The 27,995-nt window shown below is 42.8% G+C and overlaps 1 protein-coding gene across 1 annotated transcript; it reads right to left on the bottom strand.

Annotated features, from left to right (window-relative positions):
• Window positions 1–4: 4 nt before the first annotated feature.
• pdzd7a (PDZ domain containing 7a) lies at window positions 5–27,995 on the bottom strand (the record flags this gene model as incomplete). The annotated part of the gene is made up of 16 exons (XM_080449742.1): window positions 5–235; window positions 6,624–6,724; window positions 7,314–7,982; window positions 9,110–9,178; window positions 11,439–11,530; window positions 11,717–11,808; window positions 15,463–15,626; window positions 16,585–16,764; window positions 18,387–18,826; window positions 19,895–20,045; window positions 21,358–21,418; window positions 25,054–25,201; window positions 25,491–25,673; window positions 26,507–26,681; window positions 27,424–27,561; window positions 27,827–27,995. The coding sequence occupies 16 exons, from the start codon at window positions 27,993–27,995 to the stop codon at window positions 5–7; spliced, it is 3,063 nt and encodes a 1,020-aa protein (XP_080305868.1).

The following is a 27,995-nucleotide window of genomic DNA, read 5'->3' as shown; positions in this document are numbered from 1 at the left end:
TTCCTCATGTTGTCAACAGGGGCTCCCTGGGACCTCTGGGGCTTCTGGGAGTGCTGGGAGTGCTGGGAGTGCTGGGAGTGCTGGGAGTGCTGCTGGGGCCCTTGGGGGCCTTGACCACGAACATCATTGAGTCTTTGGCCCTGTTGCCGAAACTTCGGCGAATCACATCCACCGCGTGCTGATGACTCACTTCCTGCAGAGACTCGCCATCCACGGACACCAGCTCAAACCCCGCCTGCACACACACACACACACACACACACACACACACACACACACACACACACACACACACACACACACACACACACACACACACACACACACACACACACACACACACACACACACAGTACACCTTATAGGGTAATATCAACATATATTCGGTACATCATACTGTAATACTAATGTATACAATTTACAATTTAGGCATTTAGCAGACGCTCTTATCCGGAGTGACTTACAAGTGTTTATTGTACTCTAGTCAATAAACAAGGTACTGTAGCTAATCACATAAATAAACAAGGTACTGTAGCTAATCACATGAATACATTGCAGAACCGTGTTGTAGGGCATCAGAGAGGCTGTGATACCAGATAAACAACATGCTATCCAAAGAACATTCTGTACATTTGAAACTATAGGATACCAGGTAATCAATGAACCTAGTATCTGTCCACATAAACATGTAGACAGTTGGTAGGCTCGTACGGCTGTGAAAAGAATAAACAAGCCATGATGAGGTGATATTTACTCCCCATCAAAAAAGCAGTTCTTCTTTAACCCATTAAGACCTAGAAGACATTAGATTAATTTGACTATTCAAAAATAGCAGATATACAAGCTCGTAGCGTGGCACCGAGTGCCGCGCAATGAGCTTGTAGATCTGCTATTTTTTTTGTATCGTGAAAATGTGTGCAAATCTTTGAATATATATATTATTATTTTTTAAGCGAACGTTTTTAACTCAAATCTTTGCTTCTGGGGGTTCTTACAAATGTCTTCTAAATCCTAACAGTTTTTTTTTTTTTTTACTTATGTTGCTATATATCATCTCAATTATATACAAGCTCATAGCGGCGCCGCGCTATGAGCTTGTATATCTGCTATTTTTGAATAGCCAAATGACACAGATGCGTTCCCGGATTGAATGGGTTAATCTTCACCGTAACGGCGTGTGTCTCCACTCGTTCTAATTCTTCCCTTTGCTTCTGTCTCTCTTCATCCACACTATAGGCATCCATCTGTTCATAGAACAACATGGGAGACGGCTTCCATAAATCTGAAGTGAAACATCTCTCTCCCTCTCTTAGCTGATTTATGCCAGAGAGAAGCGGGCCTCTCCCATTACTTTAATGTATTCACACTGAAGAGGACTGTACACACATAAAACCTCACCGTCAGCACAAGGTTGGTGAATAAGTACATCCACGCAGAAACACACACTCCCCAGCAGTGGAGGAAGAATTGAAGAAATACTCAATTTATATGGTAGTAAAAGTAGCAGTACAAAACCATAGCAATACTCTGTTACGTAAGTAAAAGTCCCTGTTTTTAAAAGTTTACTTGAGTTAAAGTACCAATAAAGTATTGCCATTATATTATACTTTTTTCTTTCTTCTATAAGTTTTTCGTATTTATATAAAACTTTTAAAAATAGTAATAGAATTATGCAATCCAGTGTGTGTAAATAGCTGATCTACAAGCTCACAACACGTCCCATTGCTACTTGTTGTGAGCATATAGATCGACTATTTTTGAATAGATGAAGTATAAAATAGGTCTTAATTGGTTTATGTATGTTTTCATAATCAAAATCAACAAAGTAACTAACAAATGTATGGGAGTAAAAAGTACAATATTTGTCTCTGAAATGTACTGGGGTAGGAAGTATAAAGCAAAGAAAAGTTGACGTACTGTATGCAAGTTAAGAAAAAGTACCTCAAAATCTTACATAAGCACATCTCTCTACACCGTCATCTCGCACATGGATAACAAGCGGCTGAAGGACACATGCTGTTTGTGGACAACAGCTCAGCATTCAACACCATTGTCCCAGCAAAGCTTGACACAAAGCTCAGAGACCTAGAGCTACACCCAAGCATGTGCGACTGGATACTAGACTCTCTGTCAAACCGACACCAGGTGGTGAGAATGGGCAGCATCACATCTGACCCCCTGACCCTCAACACACTGGAGCACCCCCAGGGATCCGTGCTGAGCCCTCTCCTCTACTCCCTGCACATGCATGACTGCACAGCCACACATGACTCCATCATAAAGTACATGGACGGCACGACAGTGATAGGCCAGATTGTCATCGATGACGAGTCTGCCTATAGAGATGGGATCAACTCACTGGCACTCCGGTGCCGGGAGACCTGCGGATTATACCAGTGTCAGTTACCTTATGTGGATTATGCGGTCAACGCGCGCTGACACCTTAATCCCATGTACAATGCGCTGACTTTAGTTTTTCTCGTACCTTAACTAACGTCCATAGCATATCACGTACAGTATACATCTGCTGCTTATGTCTTACCTCAGGTACTAGTATGTGTAAATATGTAGATCATTTGTTTGTTTCTTTGGTTGATCTCTCTTCCCCCCCCTTCTTCTGCTTCCCTTTCTTTATTTTATGGAAATAACAAAAACGATGGAGCTTGCACAAAAAAATATATATATTTCACCCACTGTTTTACACCTGTAAACCTGTGATGTGACAATAAAGTTTATTCTGATTCTGACGTAGGCCTATGTGAGTAAATGCACTTTCCTCCACTGCTCCCCAACACACACACACGTACACGTACACGCACACGCACACGCGCACGCACACGCACACGCACACGCACACGCACACGCACACGCACACACACACACACACACACACACACACACACACACACACACATTCACTCAACAACAAAACAATCCGTTTTCGCTGATTGTTTCCTGCAGGGGGGGAACAGAATTCTATGGAACCATGAAGACAGGAAGTTCCTGTGTGATGTCATCAGCAGTTGCCAAGGATGCACCTGCCAGCACTGTCCACCCCACTGAAGGTTAGCCGCTCAAAACACACACACACACACACACACACACACACACACACACACACACACACACACACACACACACACACACACACACACACACACACACACACACACACACACACACACACACACACACACACACACACCAGCAGGCATTGTTAAGATATCTCCTACATGTGTGTCCCTTTCCCTTTCCAGGCATTCAAAGTTATTCCCTGTTCACTCTTATCCATTATATCCACTTTTATCTACACAGTAAAACACTCAGTGTTTGTAACTCAGAGAGTGACCAATTACTAAAATTGGTATTCAATGTGTATCGATTGCCTATTCACTTTATTTCCACCCGCAAAGGTCCATTTGGTTACATGTGTTCACTCTCTGAATCAAATGTACAAAATGTTATTTAGACAGATGCTATAGGTTTCATTGGTATCCCATAGTTTCAAATGCACAGAATGTTATTTAGATAGCATGTTGTTTATACAGATGCTAGGTTCATTGTTTACCTGGTATCCTATAGTTTCTTTGAGGCACTTCAGTACATTGTTCTCTCTGCACTCTATTGACCTTGTTGTTTATTGACAAGAGTTCAGTGGTGTAAAGTAACTAAGTAGTAAGTACATGTACTCAAGTACTGTACTTAAGTACAAATATGAGGTATTTTTACTTTAGCCCTATTTTATACATAGGCTATTTGAAAATAGCCGATCTACAAGCTCACAACGCGTCGCATCGCGACGCGTTGTGAGCTTGTAGATCTGATATTTTCAAACATTTTAGTACTTTTACTTTTGGTACTTTAAGTACATTTTAAGTACTTTTGTACTTTTACTCAAGTGCATTTTTAATTCCGGACTTTTACTTGTAAAGTATTTCTATATTGCAGTATTGATACTTTTACTTAAGTAACATATCTGAGTACTTTTTCCACCACAGCTAGAGTTCATGGTTTACTCTGCTTATTTTGATCTCACTTGTAAGTCGCTCTGGATAAGAGTGTCTGTTAAACGACTGGTGTTTGGGTAGAATGGAGAATAGTGACTTAGACCGTGCCAGCCTTTAGACCTTGATTTAGCTCTTGCAGTGCGTGTGTGCATTTCATCAGACCAGTGGCGTTGTATTGTAGGCCTACAGATGCGACATACAACTTTTAATGAAGAAAGTGTGGCATTTGCCAGGTGCGAAATGACTAACAGGTGTGAAATGGTGTACATTCAAACAAAGGCAAATCAGGCACGAATAGGGGGGGAAACTGTGGCTTCTCAGGCAACTTTCAGGGAAAGATCAGGGAAGAGTGAAGAGTTCGGCTGTCGTATCTGTATATGTATATAAAATGGTAAATGTTACATTTATATGGCGCTTTTATCCAAAGCGCTTTACATAGATTGCATTACATTCACCCATTCACACACCGATGGCGGAGGGAACCATGCAAGGCACCATCGTGCTCATCGGGAACAATTAGGGGTTCAGAGTCTTGCTCAAGGACGCTTCGACATTAACTGTGGGGAGCCCGGGATCGAACTGGTAACCTCGCGGTTGCCATCCGGTCTACCGGCCACTCTACCCCTGACCAACCGCAGTCCATTGAGTGAAAGCTGTCAAAAGATTTAGATGCATAAGTAGACACACTGTGGTGGGACAGCAGAGCTAACACTGCAGAGCTCAAGACCCTGATGCTAGACAAGAAGGTGTGGAGGGCAGCAATTCTGGAGTCCTGAGTTGCTGTTGGCTAGTCCGCACTCTCACATCGCATCGCACAGATGCATTTAACTGTGAACAAGAGATTAGGGAGCACACACACACACACACACACACACACACACACACACACACACACACACACACACACACACACACACACACACACACACACACACACACACACACACACACACACACACACACACACACACACACACTCACACACACCTCACTCAACTGCTAGTCTTATCGTATGGGTCTGAGGAGACAGGATGTGTGTTAACACCGGGGTGCAGCGCTCTCACTTCCTGCTGCACTCGGCGTGTGTGAGATAACACACAGCCAGAGAGCAGATAGTACAACCTGCCTGACATGGAACCAGTATGCATGTCAGCCCCCTGGACATGGCACTAGTATGTCACATGATGTACAAGCACACCCCCTGGATGTGACGCTAGTATGTAACATGATGTACTGTAACCCAAAAGTCCCCTCCCATTGCTCGGGAAACGCTGCTAGTCAGCATCAAGGACCTTGGAAAGGCTGTCACCTGATAGCTATAGCTGTCAGGAAACCCTCACGCTTAATGTATGTATACGCACGTACATGCACTCATGCACAAATGTATGCATGCCCACACGTATAATGATAAACCTGATACACCTGCACTGCATGCACACAAACAATGACCTGCATTGACCGACTATTGCAGGTCATTGTGTTGTCTCGTCCTCTCAGTCACGCACTTTGACCTTTGAATTTTAATCCTTCACCTGATCCCAACCTCCCGAGTGACATCTAATGTCTCTTTTCAACTGTGAAGACGTGATTTGATTTGATTTGATTTGATTTTGGTAAAAGATATACAAGTAAAATCACAATATAACTTAAACCCATGATAACACATTGAAGCGTAATGAAACACTTGTTTCCAATGTGGTATTGATTGCTTGACTGCTTTGTTGAATGAGTGTGTGCCACCAAAACATGTGGGATGCCCTGACAGTGCTGACACCATCCATTAAAGGATGTGAAACACTGGTTTCTTTCAAAACTGGCCTAAAAAACATCTATCAGGAGACCACAAGGGGAGGTAAATGTAATTTACCATCTCCTTTGTACATGCAGTATAGTGTTTGTATTTGTTGATGACATGTTGTGTTAATTCTGAATGCTATGTTGATTAATTGAATATAGGACCACAACGCTAACAACAATATGCATGCGTGCGAGCGTGCGTGCGTGCCAGGATGGTGGATGACTGTTATGTCAGCATGGAGGCAACATATACCAACACATTAGTGGAGCAGCACCCATGTAGCTCATTAATAATTACAGATATGAGCCACTTGAGACGCTCTCTGCTCATCCCCAACACCCCCTGCTCATAGACAGCCACTTACTGTATAAGAATAACTCATAACCACAGCACAGTAGACCGACTGACTGACTGACTGACTGAATTACTGACTGTCTGTCAAAACATGACTGTACCTGAATGAACAGCTCTCATACCTTTTAGTTTACAGCATTGAATAATTTAGGAACCGAAGTCAAGGAGCATTTCTAAGGACAAGTTTCACACTGTTGTTTAACTCCTTTAAGGACTTAATTGCACCCTGCGCCGATTACACTAAATTACACTGATGGTAATTGGGCTGTGTGCTTCAGGGCACTGAAGCACGGGCCCAATTACCACAAATTACCACAAATTACCACTGATGATAATTCGCTATCGTCTTTCTTTCCATTGCCATTAACATGAGACAAGCTAAGAAGCGTCTGCACACTGACAGAATGAGTATGACTTGTCTGCATTCTGAACTTGAGGCCAGATGGTTGAGATACACTGCTCACCTTCAGGACGTCACTGGTGGAGGCAGCTCCTCCAGGGAAGATCTTCTGGATCTTTATCATGGGTTGGATCCTACACTCCATCCCCCCAGAGATGCTGATACCTGTAAACACACAGGGAACATCGTACACATGTCAACTGTCAAGACGTAAAGGCTTTAAATTCGTTCAGTTCAGCACAGAGTGATGCCCTGACCTCTACTGGTGAGGCAATGAACATGGGAGGCTACATATAGATACGATTAGTTTACTGCATGCATGAACAATAATGTTAATATTGACATATTAGCATACACTATATTGTTTATAGTGCATGCCCTGCCTGCATCAACATCTCTCTCCTTTCCTGAAATACACTTTGAATATATAATTTTGAACCTTGATTTTGACTTTGACCTTTCCACCCCCAAAATGTCTAATCTCTTTGGGGTAGCCTACTGATCATTCCCACCAAGTAACATGAAAATCTGTCTTCTGGCCTCTGGTTTTGGAGTTATGTTACTTACAGACGGATGGACAGACAAACAGACACACAGACAAGTCCCATTACAATACTGTGCTGTCTGTTGCTGTAGGCAGTTAATAAAACATGCAAGGGAGAATCAATCAATCAATCAATCCAGAATATGGGTATATTATAACTAAACTAGTTAACTAAACTAAACATATTTCTGCATTCTTCTCAGCACTCACCAAGGGACGGTCTGGATTTGGAGATGGTCACCGTTTTGATTTCGTACTGCTGGATTGGAAAGATGACTCTTTTCTGCTGCTGGTGACCATCCTGCGAATGTCCGTGTGCCTGCTGAACGCTCCTGACCACTGCGGACGGACTACGTTCTCTGTGGGGCTCCAGCACCTCAACCAGAGGTGACCTCGGCCGTTGCTGAGAGGGAACGTGCACGCTCGTTTCCGTGTACCCCTCTTCCTGTCGCGTCCGTCTGCCGTGCGCGCTGTCCGGACTCACCCCCCTCCTGGGTCTCCTGTGGCCGTTCCTCATGGGGGACCTCCCCCGCTCAGGAGTGGCGTCTCCCCGGTCTGACACGGACAGCAGCGAAGCCTCGTCGTGCGGGGACGCCCCGTCTTCTTCCCTGTAAGGGGAGCGGTACGGTTGGCGCCCGCGCTGGGCACCGCGTGGGGACTCTCTGTGAGAGGAGGGCGAGGGGCTTGGCGTGCGGGATGGCCGGGCGGAGGGGATGTAACTGTCCACGGGTATGTCCAAGAGAGGGGTGAAGGCATGTGAAGCGGACAGATGGCCGGTGTGAAGGCCGGACCTGCGCAGTCTCTCCAGGTCTTCATTCAGCTGACGGTCCTTGTCCCTGTCCTGCTGGACTGCCTGGAGATGGAATCCACCTCTAGAGTCTGGACACACACATGCAGAACACAGGTACACGCACGCACGCACGTACACACAGAGACACACACACACACACACACACACACACACACACACACAGAGAGACAGACACACACACACACACACACACAAAACATTCTGGCTTTGAAATGTTCTCACCTCTCTCTATCTCAGCTATATGTTCTGTGCATAACTGTAGTCCCTAGTTGTTAGGGACTACAGACAAACAAAGCTATGGGAAACTGAACCGGAACAGGAAACGGGTATACAGTATGCCACCTTCTGTAAATCTTGGACTACAGTTACAGTATGCACAGAGCCTATTCGTTGCGTCACTCCCAGATGGGACAAAAATGTCTGCCGTCCCAGCAGTCTTATCTATCCCACAGTGCAGGCCTGTCAAAACTTTTGACCTCCTCCTCAGTTAATGCCCCGTCCCCTTCCATCCTCCCTTAACACACGTGGGGTCTGTGGGTGCTAGCAGTCCTTGAGGAAATACCGGTCTGTAACTCTGAGAGTTACAGTTATCCTTCTCAGAGTTAAATGAACAGTTAGGATTTTACAGTATGGATTGGGGACCCAGAGATAGAAATTGTATCAAATAGGCAAAAGTATGCAATATCAAACTGGGGGGTCCTTGAAATTTGAAACTTTTAGAATCACTGCCCCTAACCTGTGACCCCCGGAGAGAGTGAGACGGCTGAGGTCACTCCGAGCCACAGGCGTGGTTGGAATGTCTCTGTGACTCTTGAATGGAGCTAGCTTATGAAAAGGCTCAAAGGCGTCCCCCCTGTATTGTTTAAGCAGCAGCCCCAGGCCTGTCTAAAGACCCACCACCGCCGGTCCTTTCTGGGCGCCATAAACATGTAATGCAAGCCTGCGCTGCAGCACAGGCTTCTGAAACATGAGTTACATTCTGACTGCAAAAGCAGGCGTTTCAGTTTGCCACAGTTCACCTATAATGACATGCACAGAATATGGATGCCAAATTGTTGGCTAATATACACACACACACACACACACACACACACACACACACACACACACACACACACACACACACACACACACACACACACACACACACACACACACACACACACACACACACACACACCGGTGTTGAGCTCACCTGGGACAGGGTTGATGAGGTGCCGTCGAGGGGTTCCGCGACGAGGCGAACGCAGGGCTGGGGAGTGCACTGCAAAGAAAGAATCACACAAAGATGCTACACACACCTCTGTACCAGTGTTTACACACCTGCTTTCATTTAGACCAGTGGTTCTGGGGTGGTCCCCTGATAATGACAAAGATCTTTATTTATGTAGCACCTTTCATACATAAAATGCTTTACACAAAAAAAGAAAGATTATAAAATGTAAAAATATCTACTGATTCAGCCATTTTCAGATTGACTGGCAGGGAGTTCCAGTGTGTGGGGGCCAGTGTTGGAATAGTTACTACAACATAGTAATATGTTACTTATTACATATTACTTGTTTAAAAAGTAATGTAGTTACTTTACTTATTACTCCCTGCCAAAAGTAACTAGTTACTTATTACTTAGTTACTTTTTTTTTCTCGCCCCCAGTAATTGCATCCTTTCTCCCCAAAAGTCTGACTTTGCATTTTCAACATTAGCAGTTGTTTTTTTTCTCTTTTCTGCAGCCTACATTGTAAAATCCTCATTGTTGATTTAACTCTGAAAAGTGTTCTGTACACATGACGGGTCCATTTGGTTCTATTTGTACACTCATTTCAATTATATTAACACTAAGACTTTTACTGTGTATGAATTCATAACTTACAGAAAACCATTTGACTATGAATTGAATACTAAGGGCGCGCCCCCACCAAGAGTTGGCTGGCCGCTGATTGCAGAATCTGCCAATGCATTGTCAATGCAAATGCGTGGATTCCTGGTCTTGCGGATTTTTTCCAAGAATCCACGCATTTGCATTGACAATGCATTGGCAGATTCTGCAATCAGCGGCCAGCCAACTCTTGGTGGGGGCGCGCCCTAAGGACCTCAATGGAAACAAGACCGCAAGGACTTTTTTGGAAGTATTTGAAATGTATTTCATGTATTTTTTGCCTAAAAAAATATTCAAATTCAAACACCTGGGCTCAAACAGATAATGACTCATCATGAGACACAATCTTTGAACAACTTCTGTTGTTTATTAAACAAAATGTATTCTAATAAAAAAAGTAATAAATTACTTTTTGAAAAAAAAGTAAAGGTAATAATATTACTCAAAAAGTGAAAGTAATTAGTTACGTTACTAGTTACTGGGAAAAAGTAATAATATTACTTTAAGTTACATATTACTTTAGTTACTTTCCAACACTGGTGGGGGCATAAAAACTAAAAGCTGCCTCTCCATGTTCTTACCACTGACAGTTGGAACTTCTAAACATTCAGTGCCAGAGGATCTCAGCGACCTACTAGGTTCATGTATTGCATGTATTTTAGTGCATAGCCATTAAGTGATTTATAGACAAATAATCTTACATCTAAGTTTTTTCACTCAACAGTAAACAAACCAACATACAGTATAAGTGTTTGCAGAATATCTGCACATTTCTAAAGTTACAATTTAAGGATAATGTCTAAAATGAAAAATAAAATAAGACCAAAAAGTCATTAACAAACTACAGCGTATACTAGAAATATGGTCAAATATTGGCCAAATTGTCAAATATTACCAAAGAAAGAGGCAAATATTGGGAAAATAGCTGATTTACATGTTCACAAGAGCATGTAGATCGGCTATTTTCACAATGTAATGCCTCAACTCTTACAATTCTTAGTGCTGGTCAGCGTTGGGAGGTCCCCAGTTCAAATGTGATTATTTGGGTCGTGGCCTGAAAAGTTTGAGAACCACTGGTTTAGACCACTTGGTTCTCAGGTCCAGGGACCAGCAGGGGTCCAAACGGACCCTTAACCAGTCTGTAACTCTGAGAGTGTGCACTTTTTTCCATTATTATTTGATGGTTAAATTAATTTTACAGTGTAGATTGGGTTCCAGAGAAAGATTTACCAAATGGGGGTCTGTGGTCTAATACAGGGGTCTTCAACATTTTGCAGGCCAAGGACCGCCTAGCTGAGAGAGAGAGATGAAGCAGGGACCCCCTCTATATTGTATAAAATTGTGTTTCAGATTAAACAATTTTTTCCCCTCTACACCTATACCTCTTTGCCAAATAATTGCAGTTCTACAAGCTCACAACGCCTCGCAGCGCAAGGCGTCGTTGTGTCAATCCGCACCAAACTTGGCACAAATGCTGTTCATGGGTTTTTTCAAATGACCATAATTCGGTGACCATTGCTCTGATCTGACAATGTTGTACAAATAAAATTGCCTTGCCTTGCCTATATAATGTATGTATATTATCTTCTCACCAGTGTGACTCTTCAGTATGTTATAATGAATAATAATGTATGTATATCTCCTCACCAGAGCGGGTCTTCAGGAAGTCATAAGCCTCCAGTTCATAAGGCATCACCATGCTGTCAAACCTGCCTGTTTCAAATGGGGGGATCAGCATTCTGCAAAGGATGAGATAAGATACAGTTACACACACACGCACAGGCACACATGCACGCACACACGCACACACACACACACACACACACACACACACACACACACACACACACACACACACACACACACACACACACACACACACACACACACACACACACACACACACAGTCTCTCTCTCGGCTCACCTTATGTCTCTGAGCAGTAGCAGTTTCTCTGGCCTGTCAAGGATTGCCAGAAGGGGGCGTACTAGGTCTTCAATCACATTGTCTGACAGAAACTTCAGAGACAAGAGATAAGAGATAAGAATGAAGAGACAAATAGTTGGATTGTTATGTTTGCAATTGCCAAACTACGTCTAAACATGCTACTGTAGATTCTAGTAGGAGTGCAAATAAAATGTTAACAGTTTGTAGCAACTTTGGAGTGACTCACATGCGGCGCTTACACCTTTTCATATTGGATCTCAGGTTGAAAAAGAAAAAAACATGTATGTTCTAGTGAAGTTAAAAGTCTCCACGGACGCTCACGGTTCCTAGAGGGGGTTCTAAATAGACCCTTACAGGTCTGTAACACTGAGAGTTTAACAAATGGAACTAAATGGACCCTCACAGGTCCATTTAGTTCCATTTGTTACACTCTTATTGAGTTATGGGGGTCCTTGAAATTAAAAACATTTGAGAACCACCAAGTCATTAATGGGTACACAGTGCTACCACTTGTATTCTAATTGGGTCTAATATGTTATGCAGTGTTGGCGGTCGAGTTGAGCTGCTCCTTTCAGAGTGACCAGTCAGTGTGAGTGTGGCTGACAGACAGAAGGATTAGATGGTCACTGATATCTGATCCTCTCTCATAAATCACACGCTAAATCCCTCTGGTGTCACCAGTGCCACCGTCACACAGAGTTTAGTGTCTGGTCCTGTTCCAGCCTATAAAGGAACAATGCCACTACGTTCTCTGAGGTGAGCACTTCAAGTGATAGTGATAGCCTTTGTTTGTATTGGTACCTCGCTGCCATCCCTGGCAGACATATGCCAACAACGATGCATGAGGAGATACTAACATCATCAAGGACACCACCCACCCCTCTCACAGCCTGATCTCCCTTCTACCGTCTGGGAAACGATACAGGAGCATCAGTGCCAGGACGGAGAGGATGCGGAACAGTTTCTTTCCTCAGGCAATCAGACTTTTGAATTCCAATCTCCCTAGTAGATAGTATATGAACTTTGGGAGGTATGCATTCCTATGCATTAAATGAACTCTATGGTTGAAATTCATTTAGTTTGTTTTTATATGGGTATGCTTCTATTTTTTTGGATTTCTTTATTCAGATCGATAGAGTATTTTCTGCACTATTTGTTTTTATTCTTTTATGAATTCTGCTGTCTTTTACTAGGAGAAACATCATTTTGGTTTTTTTAACGCTGCTTGCAGATGGAAAACAAATGACAAATAAAGCTATCTTATCTTATTCTTAGCTACCTGGGCAGAATAGAAGTCCAAATACTGTTCATCATCTTTATCTGCTGCTTCTGTGCTCCTTGGGTGAGAAACCAGAAGTACTGAGTGTGATTCATTCCAATCATTCAATTCACTGTCATTGAATGAAGAAACAGGTCTCAACTGACTGATTGACTGGCTGGCTGACTGACTGCTGACTATGAGATTCAATTCAAAGAGGCCTCACAGGTAGTTTGTGGTACTATCTGTGTAGGCCCTATAAAGAGAAGGTGCATTCGCCATCTGTTTTGAATAAGAGGTGTCATGTTTTGCAATTAATTAAACTTACATAAACTATTTATGTTATTAAGGCTTTGTGAGTTCCATTTAAAATAAAGTTTGACCATGACAGAGGCGCGCCGACTCAGCAGACCTTGAGGCCGAGGAGTCGCGCCCGAGCGCCTCCAGGCGCGAGTGCCCGCGGCGACCGGCCGATGGTCTGCTAGTCGACTCAGCGCCGTCCGAGTTATGTACCGATAAGCACAGAATCGTAAATAATATTGGTGGGGACTGCGTTTGCCCCACTGACTGTGTAATTAAACTTACATAGACTATTTCTGTTTTAAAGGTTTGTGATTTCTGTTTGACTGTGCAGGGCAGAGGCGTCAATTCTCTGAGTCATGGTAACCGCAGACCCTCGGATTTAAAATTATTTCCACTCTTTCTTAATTCCAGTTAAAGATGTGTTTACATTATATTTTATAACTAAGGGATAGGTGCTAAAAGGTTACAAGCTTGGAATCCAGTTAGCATATCTACAGTTCTGCTGTTCACACCTCCATTTTGGAAGACAATGAGCTCCCTGTTGATGGCCCAATTGCTGATGGCTCTTGGTATCAATGTGTCTTCATTAATATTCTCACCAACTCAACAATGAGATCTCCCACTCAACTATGTGGTTTGATGTAGGTGATCAACTCCATTGTTTAGTTTAGTGAGAATTTGTGAAGGGTTTCAGTTCTGTTGGGCAGTTTAAAAGTTTAAACCACCTGGATATTTTGTGCTAAGTCTTGTGATCCATTCTTTTTCATGGAATCTTCTCTGTCCAATTGTCCAGCGGTCATTGTATTCCAAGCCACATACCTTTATAGCCTCAATTCCATGTGTCATAAAGTGTTGAACAATTAACAAATGGGTATCCTTTTCATTATTAATGGTATATTTATGTTGGCTTATTCTAATTGCTATGGAGTTGCTCGTCTCTCCTACATATTGTAATCCACATACTTGGCAAGTAATCAGATAAACACAATTTCTGGTGTTGTATGTGATGTTCTGTCTTAGGATAATTATATTTTTGTTTGTCCTGTTTTTAACAGTTTGTTTTGGGCTAAAGTAGTTAGGCCTTGTCCTAATTACCTGGTTCCATGGTTTCAATTTGCTGTGGACCAAGTGGTCTTTTAAGTTTTTGTTTCTCCTGTAGGCCGAGATTATGTTGAAGTTCTGTAAGAGGTCCCCTCCCCTGTTTTCAAAATTTCTTTTGATGGCTCTGTTTGCCAGTAAACTTTGGCTAGAAAATGTGGTTACTAAAGCTAGTGTGGGTTTCTCATTCCTTATTTTCACTTCCTGGAACGTGTTGTATGCTTTCCTGAGAAATGTTCTTGTATATCCACGTTTCCTTAATGCTGTGAACAGAGTCTTGTAGGCTTTTTCAAAATCTGCTGCTTGTGTGCAGATTCTCTTGAAACGTAGGAGCTGTGACTTGACTATTCCTGCAAAACAATGGGTTGGGTGGAAGGAAGTTTTGTGGAGCAATGCATGTGTATCAGTCTCCTTAAAAAATACCCTTAAATCCAGTTTGCCGGTGGTATTGAAGTCTTTTCCTTTGAAGACTGTCACATCCAGGAAGTCAATATGTTCTTTGTTAGTGACATATTTCACTGTTATTGAGGCATGATGTGTGTTTAGGATTTGGATGAACTGCTCAAATTCCTCTGTGGAGTGCTCAAAAACTCCAAAAATATCATCTAGAAACCTGAAATAATGTGTGGGTTTGACTGACTGACTGACTGACTGACTGACTGACTGACTGACTGGGTGCTACTCTGTCATACTCACCAATCCCATTAGCCGCAACCCACACTCCATTGGCCAAGTATCACCACTTCCTGTATCTGTCATTTCAAATTAAAATCCCTCCACTGGCCAGTTTTACCTCCTATTTATTGGCAAATTGATCAGTGGTGTAAACTCATAAAGTGCATGTAGATATTACCACTATGTTACACATATGGTATACACATACCGTAGTTGTACTACTACTACTGATTTAGAAGGCATTTGTAGAATTGGCCTCATGTCTTAATGGGTTAAACATCAACGACACTTTTTTCGAGGTTAAAAGCCCATACTTTCTGTCGTGACCCAAACTTGTCACGCGACAGTTTCTCAGACTTTTTCCCACAAAGAGGCACAAATGAGGCTTTACCCTCTGACAGTGTCTCATCACTGCAGTGACCTCGTCCTGGGTCAGCAGCCTCTTGGCCATCAGCTCCACCTGTTCCAGGGTGTCGGGACGGGGCAGCGGGCTGCCACCCCTCACCCCACCACCACCACCACCACCAGCCTCTTTTGGACGTCCCTTGTCCTTGTCTGAGAAGTTGAAATAAACAAAACATCGGTTCGAAGGCACAGCTTAACCAATTAAAACCAGGAAAGCATCTGTGTCATTTTAGATTTTAGCTATATATTTATAGCAACATACGTTTTTCAGAAAACAGTGGTTTAGAACAGTGGTTCTCAAAAATAGAAGATGTACAAGATCACAGCGTGTCACTTTGTGCCGTCCTGCGAGCTTTATCTGCTATTTCCTTTTGAAAAATCTTGAAAGTGTTTGAAAAATGTATAATTTTGATATTTTTTTAACACAACTCTTCTCTTCTGGGGCTCCCTGGCACAAAACATTTTCAGATGGAGGTTCGCGGTCAAATATATATCAATTTGGTGGGACTTGGCACAAAAAAAAAAGGTGAGAACTACTGGTTTAGAAGGCATTTGTAGAACTGGCCTTATGCAGGTCTTAATGGGTTAAATGTGCCAAAGACAGGACATTGACATGTAGGACCATGCAGGACATGTGAAAAGTAGGATGGGGAGAATGAGGGAGGTTATCATAGTTTAGCCTTTTTCATTCGTTTATTTTAATTTTTTTGTTTTGTTTTGTTTTCAATTTTTGTTAAGTTTTTGAAGAGGTTCGTACTGTAATATGAATTAGTCAAAAGCACAATTCAACAAGGCCATCTACAGTATAAGCTCACAAAGCATAGTGAGATCTTCGCACTTTGAGATTTGTTTCAAATGTAAAGTGCAAAATAAATAAAATGAACTATTATTATTATTAGAAGTGCTATTCTTTTTTATTTTTGACAAAGACAAACTAAGGACATAAGTTTCTCTGTATTCTTTTATGATTTTAGTTAGTTTTATAAATGCACAAAACCATTTCAGATTTTTTTGTTTGTATTTTCAATTAACTAAAATGTTTTACATTTTTTATTCAAATTTTCGTTATTTCATTAGTTTTAGTTAACTACAATAACCCCTGGGGTACACTGGCTGCTGGGGTGCACCACACCTCTGTCAGCGTGGCGGGACGGGGACTTGGAGGGACTCCTCTCCTTACGGTCTCTCTTAAACAGGCGCTCCATAAATGTCCTGGAGCGCTGCACCTTGACCTGCCCCTCTTCCGTGCTCTTGTCATTCTGTTGTCTTTTCTTCTTCTGCTTGGCCTCTGGAGAGGGAAAACAACAACAATACCAGCATTTGTTCTATGATGACCTCTACTCAGCCACTGTGCAGCAGTGATGGAAGAAGTACTCAATTGTTTTACTTAAGTAAAAGTATCAATACCGGATTGTAGAAATAGTCTGTTATAAGTACAAGGTCGGTGTTCAAAAGTATTGGCATAAAAATGTACTTAAAGTACCAAAAGTGAAAGTAGTCATTATGCAGAAGGTCCCATTTCACAAGTTTGCACATGTATAACATGTATAAAAATCAGTTGCAAATAGCAGATCTACAATCTCACAACCCATAACAAAGCGACACGTTGTGAGCTTGTAGATTGGCTATTTTCACATTCCCAAAGTATATATACTCTATAGGTCTGAAGTGGTTTTGTAATAATAATCAAAATCTACAAAGTAACTAGTAACTCAAGTTTTCAAATAATTAGTGGAGTAAAAGTACAATATTTGCCTTTGAGATGTAGTGGAGTAATACTTACTTGCCACCCCTGCTGTGCAATGCAAGGATAACTTTATCATTCAGAGGATGAACAATTGTTTCGGTGAAGTTGGATGATGGAGCAAATCAAGTGCGAGCATCAGTGTCATCTTTGCTACCCATTACACTTTGCTTTGTTCAAAATTTTACAGTCGATGTTGTTGAGACATTTACACTGTAATAAAGAACGAGGCATTTTGTGTTATCGGCGCCCGTGTGTTGCCAAAACCATGATTTATTCCTCTTTTTAGCATGGTTCCATGCTTTTGGTCATCAATAGCATCGGTATGATACACGCACCTTCCGATGGGTGCCGACTGTTCATTTCTCTTCCAGTCAGGTTCCCTGTTTGACGGCAGTAAATCCTGCACCATGAAACGTAACACAGTAATACTGATGGATTGCAGCTGTACGCCAGTCTGCTCGCACTCTGATCTATTGAGGGCAGCAGCTCTAGCTTATATAACAAATATCCAATCAACCCTGGACCTTACCCACAGCCCCTGCCCCGTTCCTGGAGGTATGGTAGCACTAGATAAATTGCTGAAGAAAGAATCATAACTCACCGGCCCTGTGAAGGAATAGATGGAATTTTCTTTACACTCGTTCTCATTTAACTCTCACCGAGGTATGGAGAGTGAGGATAAAGGCCAGCATTCTGGTTTTATGCCCTCAGACTAATTCTGTGTGGAGATTAATTCATTGACATATACTGTACTACACTCTTGTTTATTTCTTGGAAAGACCAGAGAACTGAAGGAGTCATTATCTGATCAACTGCCTGTTGCTTCCCATCACCAAAGCACATTTGACTTCCCTGGAGCCCAGATTTTCATTGGTCTGAGATTTAATTAAATGCTGGATTCTCCAGGGGGATTTTTTGCAATATTCATACTTTTAAAGCAATGCCATAAATCATGATACCAGAAAAAACGCAGATCTCCGCCAGGCCTGCTCACCTACCCAAGGTGAAGTTGACCGGATGAATGGCTCTCAAGATATGCGATGGACGGACAGACACACAGACAGACAGACAGACAGACAGACAGACAGACAGACAGACAGACAGACAGACAGACAGACAGACAGACAGACCTTTTCATTCCAGTGTGCCTGACATATTCTCACCTGTGTCAGTGATGTGACTCTGGGAGCGTCCGATTGGCTTGCGTGATTTGCTCAGTTCCATCAGCGCCTCCGCCGTCTTGGGGGTGGAGTCTCTCGCACTCTCTCGGTCGCCCGAAGACGACAACGTCCTCGACCTGCCCCGCCCTCCTTCTCGAGCTCCTCCCATTTCCCTGGGGCCCTCCCCTTTCCCGTGCACCACCGTGTCCTTCAGCAGCACCGTGGCGCCTACAGTCCGACCGCTTCCTGTGGCTACTGCTGGCCAGCTGCTCTGTGAGCCGCGAGGCGAGGCTTGGTCCGGGTAGTCTGGGGGGAAGGGGTCGGTCTGCATGGCCGAGTCCGTGGTCGACTTGGTAGTCTTGGTCGACTTTTTAGACTTGGTAGATTTGGAAGATTTGGTAGACTTGGCACTGCTGGGTCGAGAACGGTCCTCTGTGGTAGGCCTGGGCAATTAACCGGAAACACATCAAAACCCACATCTAGAACCAATGACCGTAGGTTAATCGAATAATCAAGAAGCTATATACATATATAATTGTATTTCTTATATACTGTATCAATGAATCGACGCAAAAATAATTCTAATGTATTTTCTTTTATAACCGATTTTTTTTTTTGCTATTTAAACAAACAAACAACAATCGTTCATTACTAGTACTGAAGGCCAAAGTGTTAAATAATCGTGATATTGATTTGAAGAGCTCTGGCAAACCACACAACAAGAACCAATCGAAACCCAAATTAAACGCAGGAAATGGGGCTGGATTGGGCACACCCTAAGGAAACCATCCTCCAACAGCTCCACAAATCATGTTCAACCCAGATTCGGCTCAACTAAGGGAATTAACTCGTTCTCATGCTATTCATCAAAAATGTGGAATGCCCTACCAAAAGGAGTAAAGGAGTGTAAAACCCTAATCACTTTCAAAACTGCCCTAAAGATACACCTTCAGGAGGCTGCAATTCGAAAATGGCCCCTGTCTAAGTCTTAACCTACCCCCCCCCCCCACCCCCCCACCCCCTCTTTCATTTTCCTCTTTTGTATATACATTTTTTCTCTCTTCATACCAGTAACCTGAAAGCTGATTGTATGACATTCTGTATAGTAGTGTGTATATCTGTCTGTCTCTTATATGTCATCATGATTTGTGTGCATGGGGTTCTCATCTTAAACAAGCTGCGTGCTTAACTGAGTCTTCCAGTTTAGTAGACCTTGTATTGTGAATTTTGTACTTCCATGTACTGTGATTCTCATGTCTTACTAAATAAAAGTACATCAATCAATCAATCAAACACAACCAGCCAGGCCTTCACCTGGAACCCTCAGGGGGAAAGAAAACCAGGAAGACCCAGAAACAGCTGGAAAAGGTCTGTCGAGGCGGAACTCAGGGAAAAAGGAACATCTTGGAAGGAAGCGGAGAAGATCGCCCAACACCGAACCAGCTGGAAGAAATTCATCAACGACCTATGCTCCCCCAAGAGCAAAAGGGTTTAAAGAAAAAAAGACCTACTCTGTGGCGATGTCGACGTCTTCTACCATGTCGGAGCCGAAGACGAGGGGGAAGGAGAGACCACTGTAGGAGCTCAGTGGGGTCCCGGAAGACAAGGAGGAGACAGAGGAGCAGGAGTCATGTGGGGAGGACCCAGGACCCCCGTTGGCCACTGTTGGGGATGGGGAAGGAGAAGGCCCTTACAACAAAATAAAAGGAGATTGTAAATAAATGAATCATAATAGTGTTTAACTCAAGACAAATACGTTATGAAACAGACATGTTATCATTGTTGATCACAATACATAGCCTCAAAGAAATAGTTACAACGATACGCAGAGAGTAAAGTCTCAATGGTGCTGAATGACACCTGAAGGTGGTGTAAGTGATATTTGTTTGGTAAAAAAAAAAATCCACTTGCAATCATTGCTATATTATAGACTAGAGTGTTTGTTCAGTAACAGGGGTCTTCCCGTCTCTACAGCTCTTTAATGAAAATAAACGTTCAGGTGGGTTTGCCAATTTCAGCCAATCAGAAGTACCCATCTATCAGGTTCAATTAGTCCTCCAATTTTGCCTGCTCACTTATTTGTGTCATCACTTCCAATTCCACTTTAATCTATATCCTGAGTTTTCTCTCCTGATCGGATCAAATTTACTAAAGAGCTGCAGAGACAGGGAGACCCCTGTTAATGAACAAAGCAATGCTTGCTATCAGAATATAATGCTATTTAACACTTATAAGAATGTATAATGCACCTCTAGTTCCACTGGTTTGAGCAGTGGGCACCATAAACCAATTTATTTTTTTAACTGTCATTTTATATTGGAAGTCAAAGGGACACTGATCAGGGTTGAAACCTTGCCCAAATTTGGAGCATGTCATAGATTGACGACTGACACAGATGACTGATGTCACAGGCTTGAAACATGAAGTCTGAGAGCCACGCTGTTTCCATGTGGACCCCGAGTTCCACATGATTCCACATGATTTTTTCCCCCTCCATTCTTTTTTATGTGACCCAAAATGACTCTATGTTCAGGAATAAACAGACCCAGCGACCCAGACGTCAGGTCACGCTTCATTCCAGACGACTGATCTGCCTTTGAGCACACTCCAAATTAATCCCCCACTATTTCCAGACCCAATCATATCAAATTGAAATAAGAGGGAATTAGACGTCTGTGGAGAAAATGACAGTCTGAGTATAAGTTGGACCCATGTGACCGGTGTTCTACTTTTTGTACGATTTGCCAAACGGCACAACAACACGTGCACTTGTAATGGGAAACTAGAATTCCACTTATTCCTCCTTAAATTCCAAAAAAACTGGTCAGGTTTTTAATATCTTTGTAAGTTTTAATCCCTTCTTGTTACAGTAGTTCTAATGTGTGTTATCATCTGTTTGAGAACATAAGTCATCTGTACTAGTGTATGCTATATGTAACATTATCGTTTGTGATTATTGTTGTTGTGGACATACATTGGTTGAGCCAGCTGTACTCTGCCACCATCTCCTTATATGCAGGGTATCGTCCGGCCTCCTGTTGGGATATATCATTATTTCAATGAAATGCATTAACAACATTGGATAGTCAACATCATCATAGCCTTTATTATAATCAATGCATCACTTCAGGAGCTACACATACTTAAAGCTACCCTCTGTAACGTTCCTATTCTGCCCTGGATTCTAACCCGGGTCTCTTGTGCAAAAAAAACATAGTGCAGCTTTAAGTTTTAAAGCTCAACAAATCACTTGCTCAACTTTCATGAAATGTTGCAGGAATTTGCCATAGCACTGAGACTAACGTAAACATAACCTTGATGTAATTGTTTTTAGTTTCTGGACCTTGGGGACTTGGCTGACCTTATTGTACTCACTGAGATGGGGAGGGGCAGAGTGGGACTGGGTTACACGTTCGTGCACAAACCATAAAAATAAAACAAAAATGCCTATTATGCCCTTGCCAGTAGCATACAGAAAATGTGCTTCATCACTTTCAACCTGGCATCCCTGTTTTGGTCATGTCATTAGAGACAAAATCTTATCTGTATCTTATCTTATCTGTATATAGTGAAAATAACACATCTACATCTCACACCACGTGATCCAACATGTGAGCTTGTACATTTGTTATTTTGGTTTTTAGCATGCCCTCTGCGCAGTCGTGACATTATTATCCTTGTCCGCTTTGTTTATGCAGAAATCGCGATCTTATGTAATGTTGACCGTAGACCTTAATAGGCGTGCCAGGCCACCGCTTGACCTGCCAAATGCATCATGGGAATTGTGGGAAGGCAGAGAAAGACGTGTCAGACAGAATCTTCTCTGTCATTCAGTTTGGGTTGTCCTGTAACATAATTTGAGCTGAAATGCACACATCACACTAATTAACCACTTAAACCAAGTTTGTAGATCTGCAATTTCATTGATTGATTGATTTCTTTCTTTCTTTCTTTCTTTCTTTCTTTTATTCACAAAAATGCATATACATGACCATATATTTGTACTGTCAAAAGGATGAGACACAGAAAAAGCTCCACGGCTTTTTCCATTGTGGTCCTTCCTATTTTTGCAGAACGTCCCCCCCCCCCCCCCCCCCGGACGCCAGGGTTCATGTGGTTAAGGTCAAAGGTCAATGTCACTCCTAAGGCCCCTCGCTTCATCAAGGGTTTCAGCTGAGCAGGTGTGTGTCAGCGTTTAGTAACCGAAGCCGAGTGATGTTGAGCCATTATGGGCTCTAACGTGGGTTTGGGGAAACACATAAAACAAGTGTTTCTGCTGATTATAACCTGATCCCCGACTGCCGCTGAATAATGAACGTTGTGCCTGGCTGTTTCTCACACGTGGAACCTGAGATCAGAGGAGTAAAATGAGTACGCAGGAATGTCCGCGCGAACGCTACACACTCAAACACACGTGCAACACACACACACGCATGCACTCACGCACACAGACACACACAATTGCTGTATCAAAAGATGATACGTGGTGCAACCTTGCACGTATACACACACATTCAAAACACGCGCATACATACAAGGAATTCAAGGGCTGGACTCCAGCGGTCTGCTTTGCTATGCAGGCTAATACTGTCTCACTCCCCTTAAAGTGCCCATGTTGATTAAGGCTCTGTGACAATGATTAATGTCTCGGAGCACTAAAAGCGCCCCGTCAATTAAACCTAGTATGTATACCACTAAAGTACTTAATCACACAGCAGATTGTTTAATTTACTCAGGGGTGTAAAAATGAACCGATAATTCATACTCTCTAATAGCATCTACCTAGCCTGGTAAACCCTCCCTCCGGAAATCTCATTTCCATTTGATTTCAGGAGAATGGAAATGAGATTTCCGGAGGGAGGGTTTACCAGGCTAGCATCTACCTGGGCATGTCCTCGATGTAAGGGCAGGAAGGTGGACTCCGTGCCTGCTTAATGGAAGGAATTGACTTTCACCTTCCCTGCCAGTGCAGCTGGAGGGCAGCGTAGAAAGTGAGAAACCCTACTAACCTCACGTCACCGGGTATTTCCACGCGGTGGAAAGCCAGGTTTTTGTTCCAAATTGACCGTGTGTGATCCGATCTAGAGGTCTTTCCATATCCGGTCATTTGTGTACGGTAGCTCGTACACAAATCGGTACAGCACTCACCTTTGGACAGACACGTGGTACTCACAGAGATGTGAGCAGTGGTGTAAAGTAACTACATACATGTACTCAAGTACTGTACTTAAGTTTGAGGTATTTCTACTTTTTGGAGTATTTCCAATTTTCTGTACTTTTATTTCTACTCCACTACATCTCAGAGAAAACTTTAGTTACTTTTTAGATTGTGATTATCATTACAAAACATACATTATCCACTTCAGCCCTATATACATTTTGGCCATTTGAAAATAGCCGATCTACAAGCTCACAATGTGTCACGGTGCGACACATTGTAAGCTTGTAGATCAGATATTTTCAAAAGATTTTTAGACGTTTTATACATTTGAAGACGTGTGAAATGGGCCATTCTGCATAATGAGTACTTTTACTTTTGTACTTTAACTCTCTCAGTGCCACGCCCGAGATATCCCGAGTTTTTCCCAAGTACCCTCAGTGCCAGCACGAGAAATCCCGAGTTTTTACTTTTGACTGTGGTCGCGCTATGCTGTTTATTTTTCATGATCACTTTCGCTTCCTGACTCCTTCAGACTCATTGGGTTCCGGTTTCATGACGCAGATTCCGTTTCCGGTTCTAATTTTTTTCCCGCGATCATTTTTGGCCAGAATAGGGAAAGTCACGTTTTTTCACACGGTATAAAAAACAAACGGAGAGGTCCACGTCTACTCTCTTTGGTCTGGGTGACGATCAGTCATCGTAGTCGTGTATCACATCGTAATTTAGCCCGATCAACGATTGTCAAAAATGTCAACATCCGGTTATGACCGGATATGACGTGAGCCTGTTTGGGAGGGGGCGAGTGAGCCAGCGAGATCATCAATGTGTCGATTTGTTGCTCTCTACTGATAGAACTGTATTATGGGTTTAAAAACCCAATCAGATCATTTATTTGAATGAAAAATTACAAAATTAAAAAATTAAAAAAAACGCAAATTGCTGGCACTGGGGGAGTACTTTATGAAAATACTCTTGGCACTGAAACAGTTAAGTATATTTTGACACTTACTTTTGTACTTTTACTCAAGTATATTTTGATTACGGAACTTTTACCTGTAACTTTCTACATTGCAGTATTAATACTTTTACCTAAGTGAAAACATTGAGTACTTTTTCCTCCACTGGATGTGAGTACCACGGCTTGGGTAACTAACACGTGCGGTAAGTACCGGGAGCTGATGGCAGGTGTGGCGCTCCACCTAAGCAATGCATCTCTCAGGGGAATAGCGCATGTATTGAAAGGGGATAGATGATCTCGTTCCTCGGCTGATACAGACAATAAGCCACTTGACCTACTTACTTACTTAACTAATTTGCACACACACACACACATACAGTATGCATTTCAGTGTCTGCTCTACGCCCAGAATGGATCACCCTACTAAACATACAGTACAACATTCTAACAAACACCCTACTAAACATACAGTACAACATTCTAACAAACACCCTACTAAACATACAACAGTCTAACAAACACCCTACTAAACATGCAACATGGCTTCTCACCCTGATGGCCAACACGACGTGAGAGTGGCTCTTCAGGACCTCAACTGCATTGGAATGGGTGATGTCATCAAAGCTCACCCCGTTGGCTGCCAGGATCTGGTCACCCATCTTGAGGCCATGCTGCTCAGCCAGCCCACCGGGGTCCATCCTGAAGAGAAGGCAATACAAGACAATTACAAGACAAGACAAGGCACTTACGCACACGCGCCCGCGTGCACACACACACACTCACACACAGTCTCACAGGTCCTTCTAATAGGCATTTGAACTGCTGCTTTGAACGCAAGCTCAAATGAAAACAAAGCCACTAATGACTTGAGAGTAAACTGGTAACATGGAAAGTGATACATAATATACCGTATGGCACATACTTAGATACATGGTATGGTACATGCATACAGTACAGTATATAGATACAGTACATAGATGGTACATACTTGGATACATAAATGCCCAGGCCAAACTCTCTTCCTCCTCTGATGTTGAAGCCCAAACAGTGGCGGTCCTCAGGCGTGGTGTAGAGATGAACGGTCCTGCGGAGGGCGCTGTCTGAACTTGCATCTGACGGCGTAACGCAACCGTTCTCCTCCACCACCATCCGCCTGTGGATCAGATCCACCCTATACATACGTATATACCAGTATATGAGATCCACCCTACATACGTATACCAGTACATTAGATCCAACGTATACCAGTACATTAGATCCACCCTACATACATATACTATACCACTATGTTAACCCTTGCATTGTCTTAGAAACCTGCATACACTTTTGGTGTTAGCGGGTCAAATTTGGCCCGTGATTTAACTCAGCCCAAAATACTCAAAAAATAATTATTTTCATTTATTTTTTTCTCCCACCTCATAGCTGACTTGTTATGCATTCATATCCATGTAAACACTTTTTAAAATATTATGTTGGGTTAGGGTTAGGGTTTTATATATATATATCAATATATCTTGTTTTCAATTATAACATTTTTAAAATTCACTCATTACATTTCCTATAATGAAGACAATGGATAATGATCTAGCTATAACTAACATTAGAACACACTTTAAAAAAGAATTATTAAAAATAGTGACACTGTGTTACTGTGTTACTGTGTGTGTTAAGGGTAAAAATTGACCTGTATACCATAGAAGGTAAAAGGTCATTTATTTTTCATAAACTCAAACTTTGTTTTACTCCTAATAGCAAATGCTAATTTAGGACAAGTCTCTCTCACTCTTAAACATGTAAACATTGAATATTGAAAAATTGGGGGGAATTGAGCCACACTTCCCTGCCGGAATGGTTAAATTAACGCAGATAATTTTCTACTGTGTGCAGAGAGGACAGGCAGAATCGAACCAGCGGGCGTTGCAGTGTTACACGTGTTCGACGCACTGACCGCTTGGACCCCTGGAGCTACTCCGCCTAGAGGTTTACAGTATAATGTCATCTTACCATGTGGTCTTCTCATTGGTGACGCGGATGCCGGGGATCTTGCCGACCCGCCTCACCAGCATCCTGAGCCTGTTGTTCCCCGTCAGGACCTTCACAGCGCTGTTCATGGTGATGTTGTCCAGGTTGACCCCATTCACCTCCACCAGTTTATCACCCACATACAGACCAGCCTGCACTGAACGCACAGGGTCAACACAAAACCACATAAGCACTACACTATAACACACACACACACACACACACACACACACACACACACACACACACACACACACACACACACAGACCAGACTGCGCTGAACGCATGTGTACTATGTCTCAATAAACAAGTGGTTCTCAAACTTTTTTTCATGTCAAAGACCCCCAAATTAATTTGTATTTTGCTGCGGACCCCCATCTGAAACTATGTTGTGCCAGGGACCCCCATACAAGATTGGTGTTGTTAAAATGTTTTATTCGTGTTAGAATGTGTTCTCATTTTTTCCCAAGATTATTTGAAAATAGCAGATTTACAAGCTCTGGCTATAGCCAATAGGTTTAAAGTGGTTAAACTGCTTTTGACGCTATATAACTCATTTAGCTGGGGAACCCCCCTGGAACCCTCTCATGGACATCTTGGGGGTTCCCTGAAACCCAATGTCAATGTGAGAACCACTGCAGTAAACCAACAACATAAACACTAACAGATCACTAGCTACACACACAGCCACAAGCATGCAAGCACCACAGGCAGCACATACTATACTGTAAGCCTCCACAGAGACAGTCTCACACACACACACACACACACACACACACACACACACACACACACACACACACACACACATACACACACACACACACACACACACACACACACACACACACACACACACACACACACACGTGCACACACCCTCGTGCATCCTGCTAACCTGCGGAGCTGTTGTCTTGCACTTTGCTCACAAAGATGCCGAGTCCGTGTTCGGACCCCCCGCGGACACTGAAGCCCAGCCGTCCGTTTGGACTCTTATCTACTGTTATGGTATGTAGGTCCTCACAGTCTTCCCCACCTACAGAACATGCACGCAAATATACAAAGCTTCGAGGTTGAACCCTTGCATCCTTATTGTGTGGCGAAATATTCTGCGGAAATAACAGATCTACGAACGGGACGTGTTTGTAGATAGGCTATTTTCAGCTAAGAGATTTGGTGTAGAGGGGAAGAAGGGGTCGGGGGGGGCGCTAGTACTGATCCCTGTTGGACTCCGGTCAACAACATGTATAGGGTTCAAGTTGTTAAAGCAGGATTATAATGTAGTGATTCTGAGACTTTACCATCAAGAGGTGCGTTGATAAGGATGACCCTGCCCATGGGTGAGGAGGACTTGCTGGCCATGGGTTGGTACAGCCTCTTCTGCACATAGCGCGGGGAGCCCCCTGCCTGCGGGTGGCCCCCTCCATTCGTCATCTCCCTCGAGCCAGAGGGGTGAGAGGAGTGTGCCAT

This window comes from Gymnoscopelus braueri (genome assembly GCF_963280865.1).
Source record: "Gymnoscopelus braueri genome assembly, chromosome: 14".
NCBI classification, from domain to species: domain Eukaryota; kingdom Metazoa; phylum Chordata; class Actinopteri; order Myctophiformes; family Myctophidae; genus Gymnoscopelus; species Gymnoscopelus braueri.
Note: the sequence above shows the minus strand (reverse complement) of the source record. Positions and strands in the feature narration are given on the sequence as shown.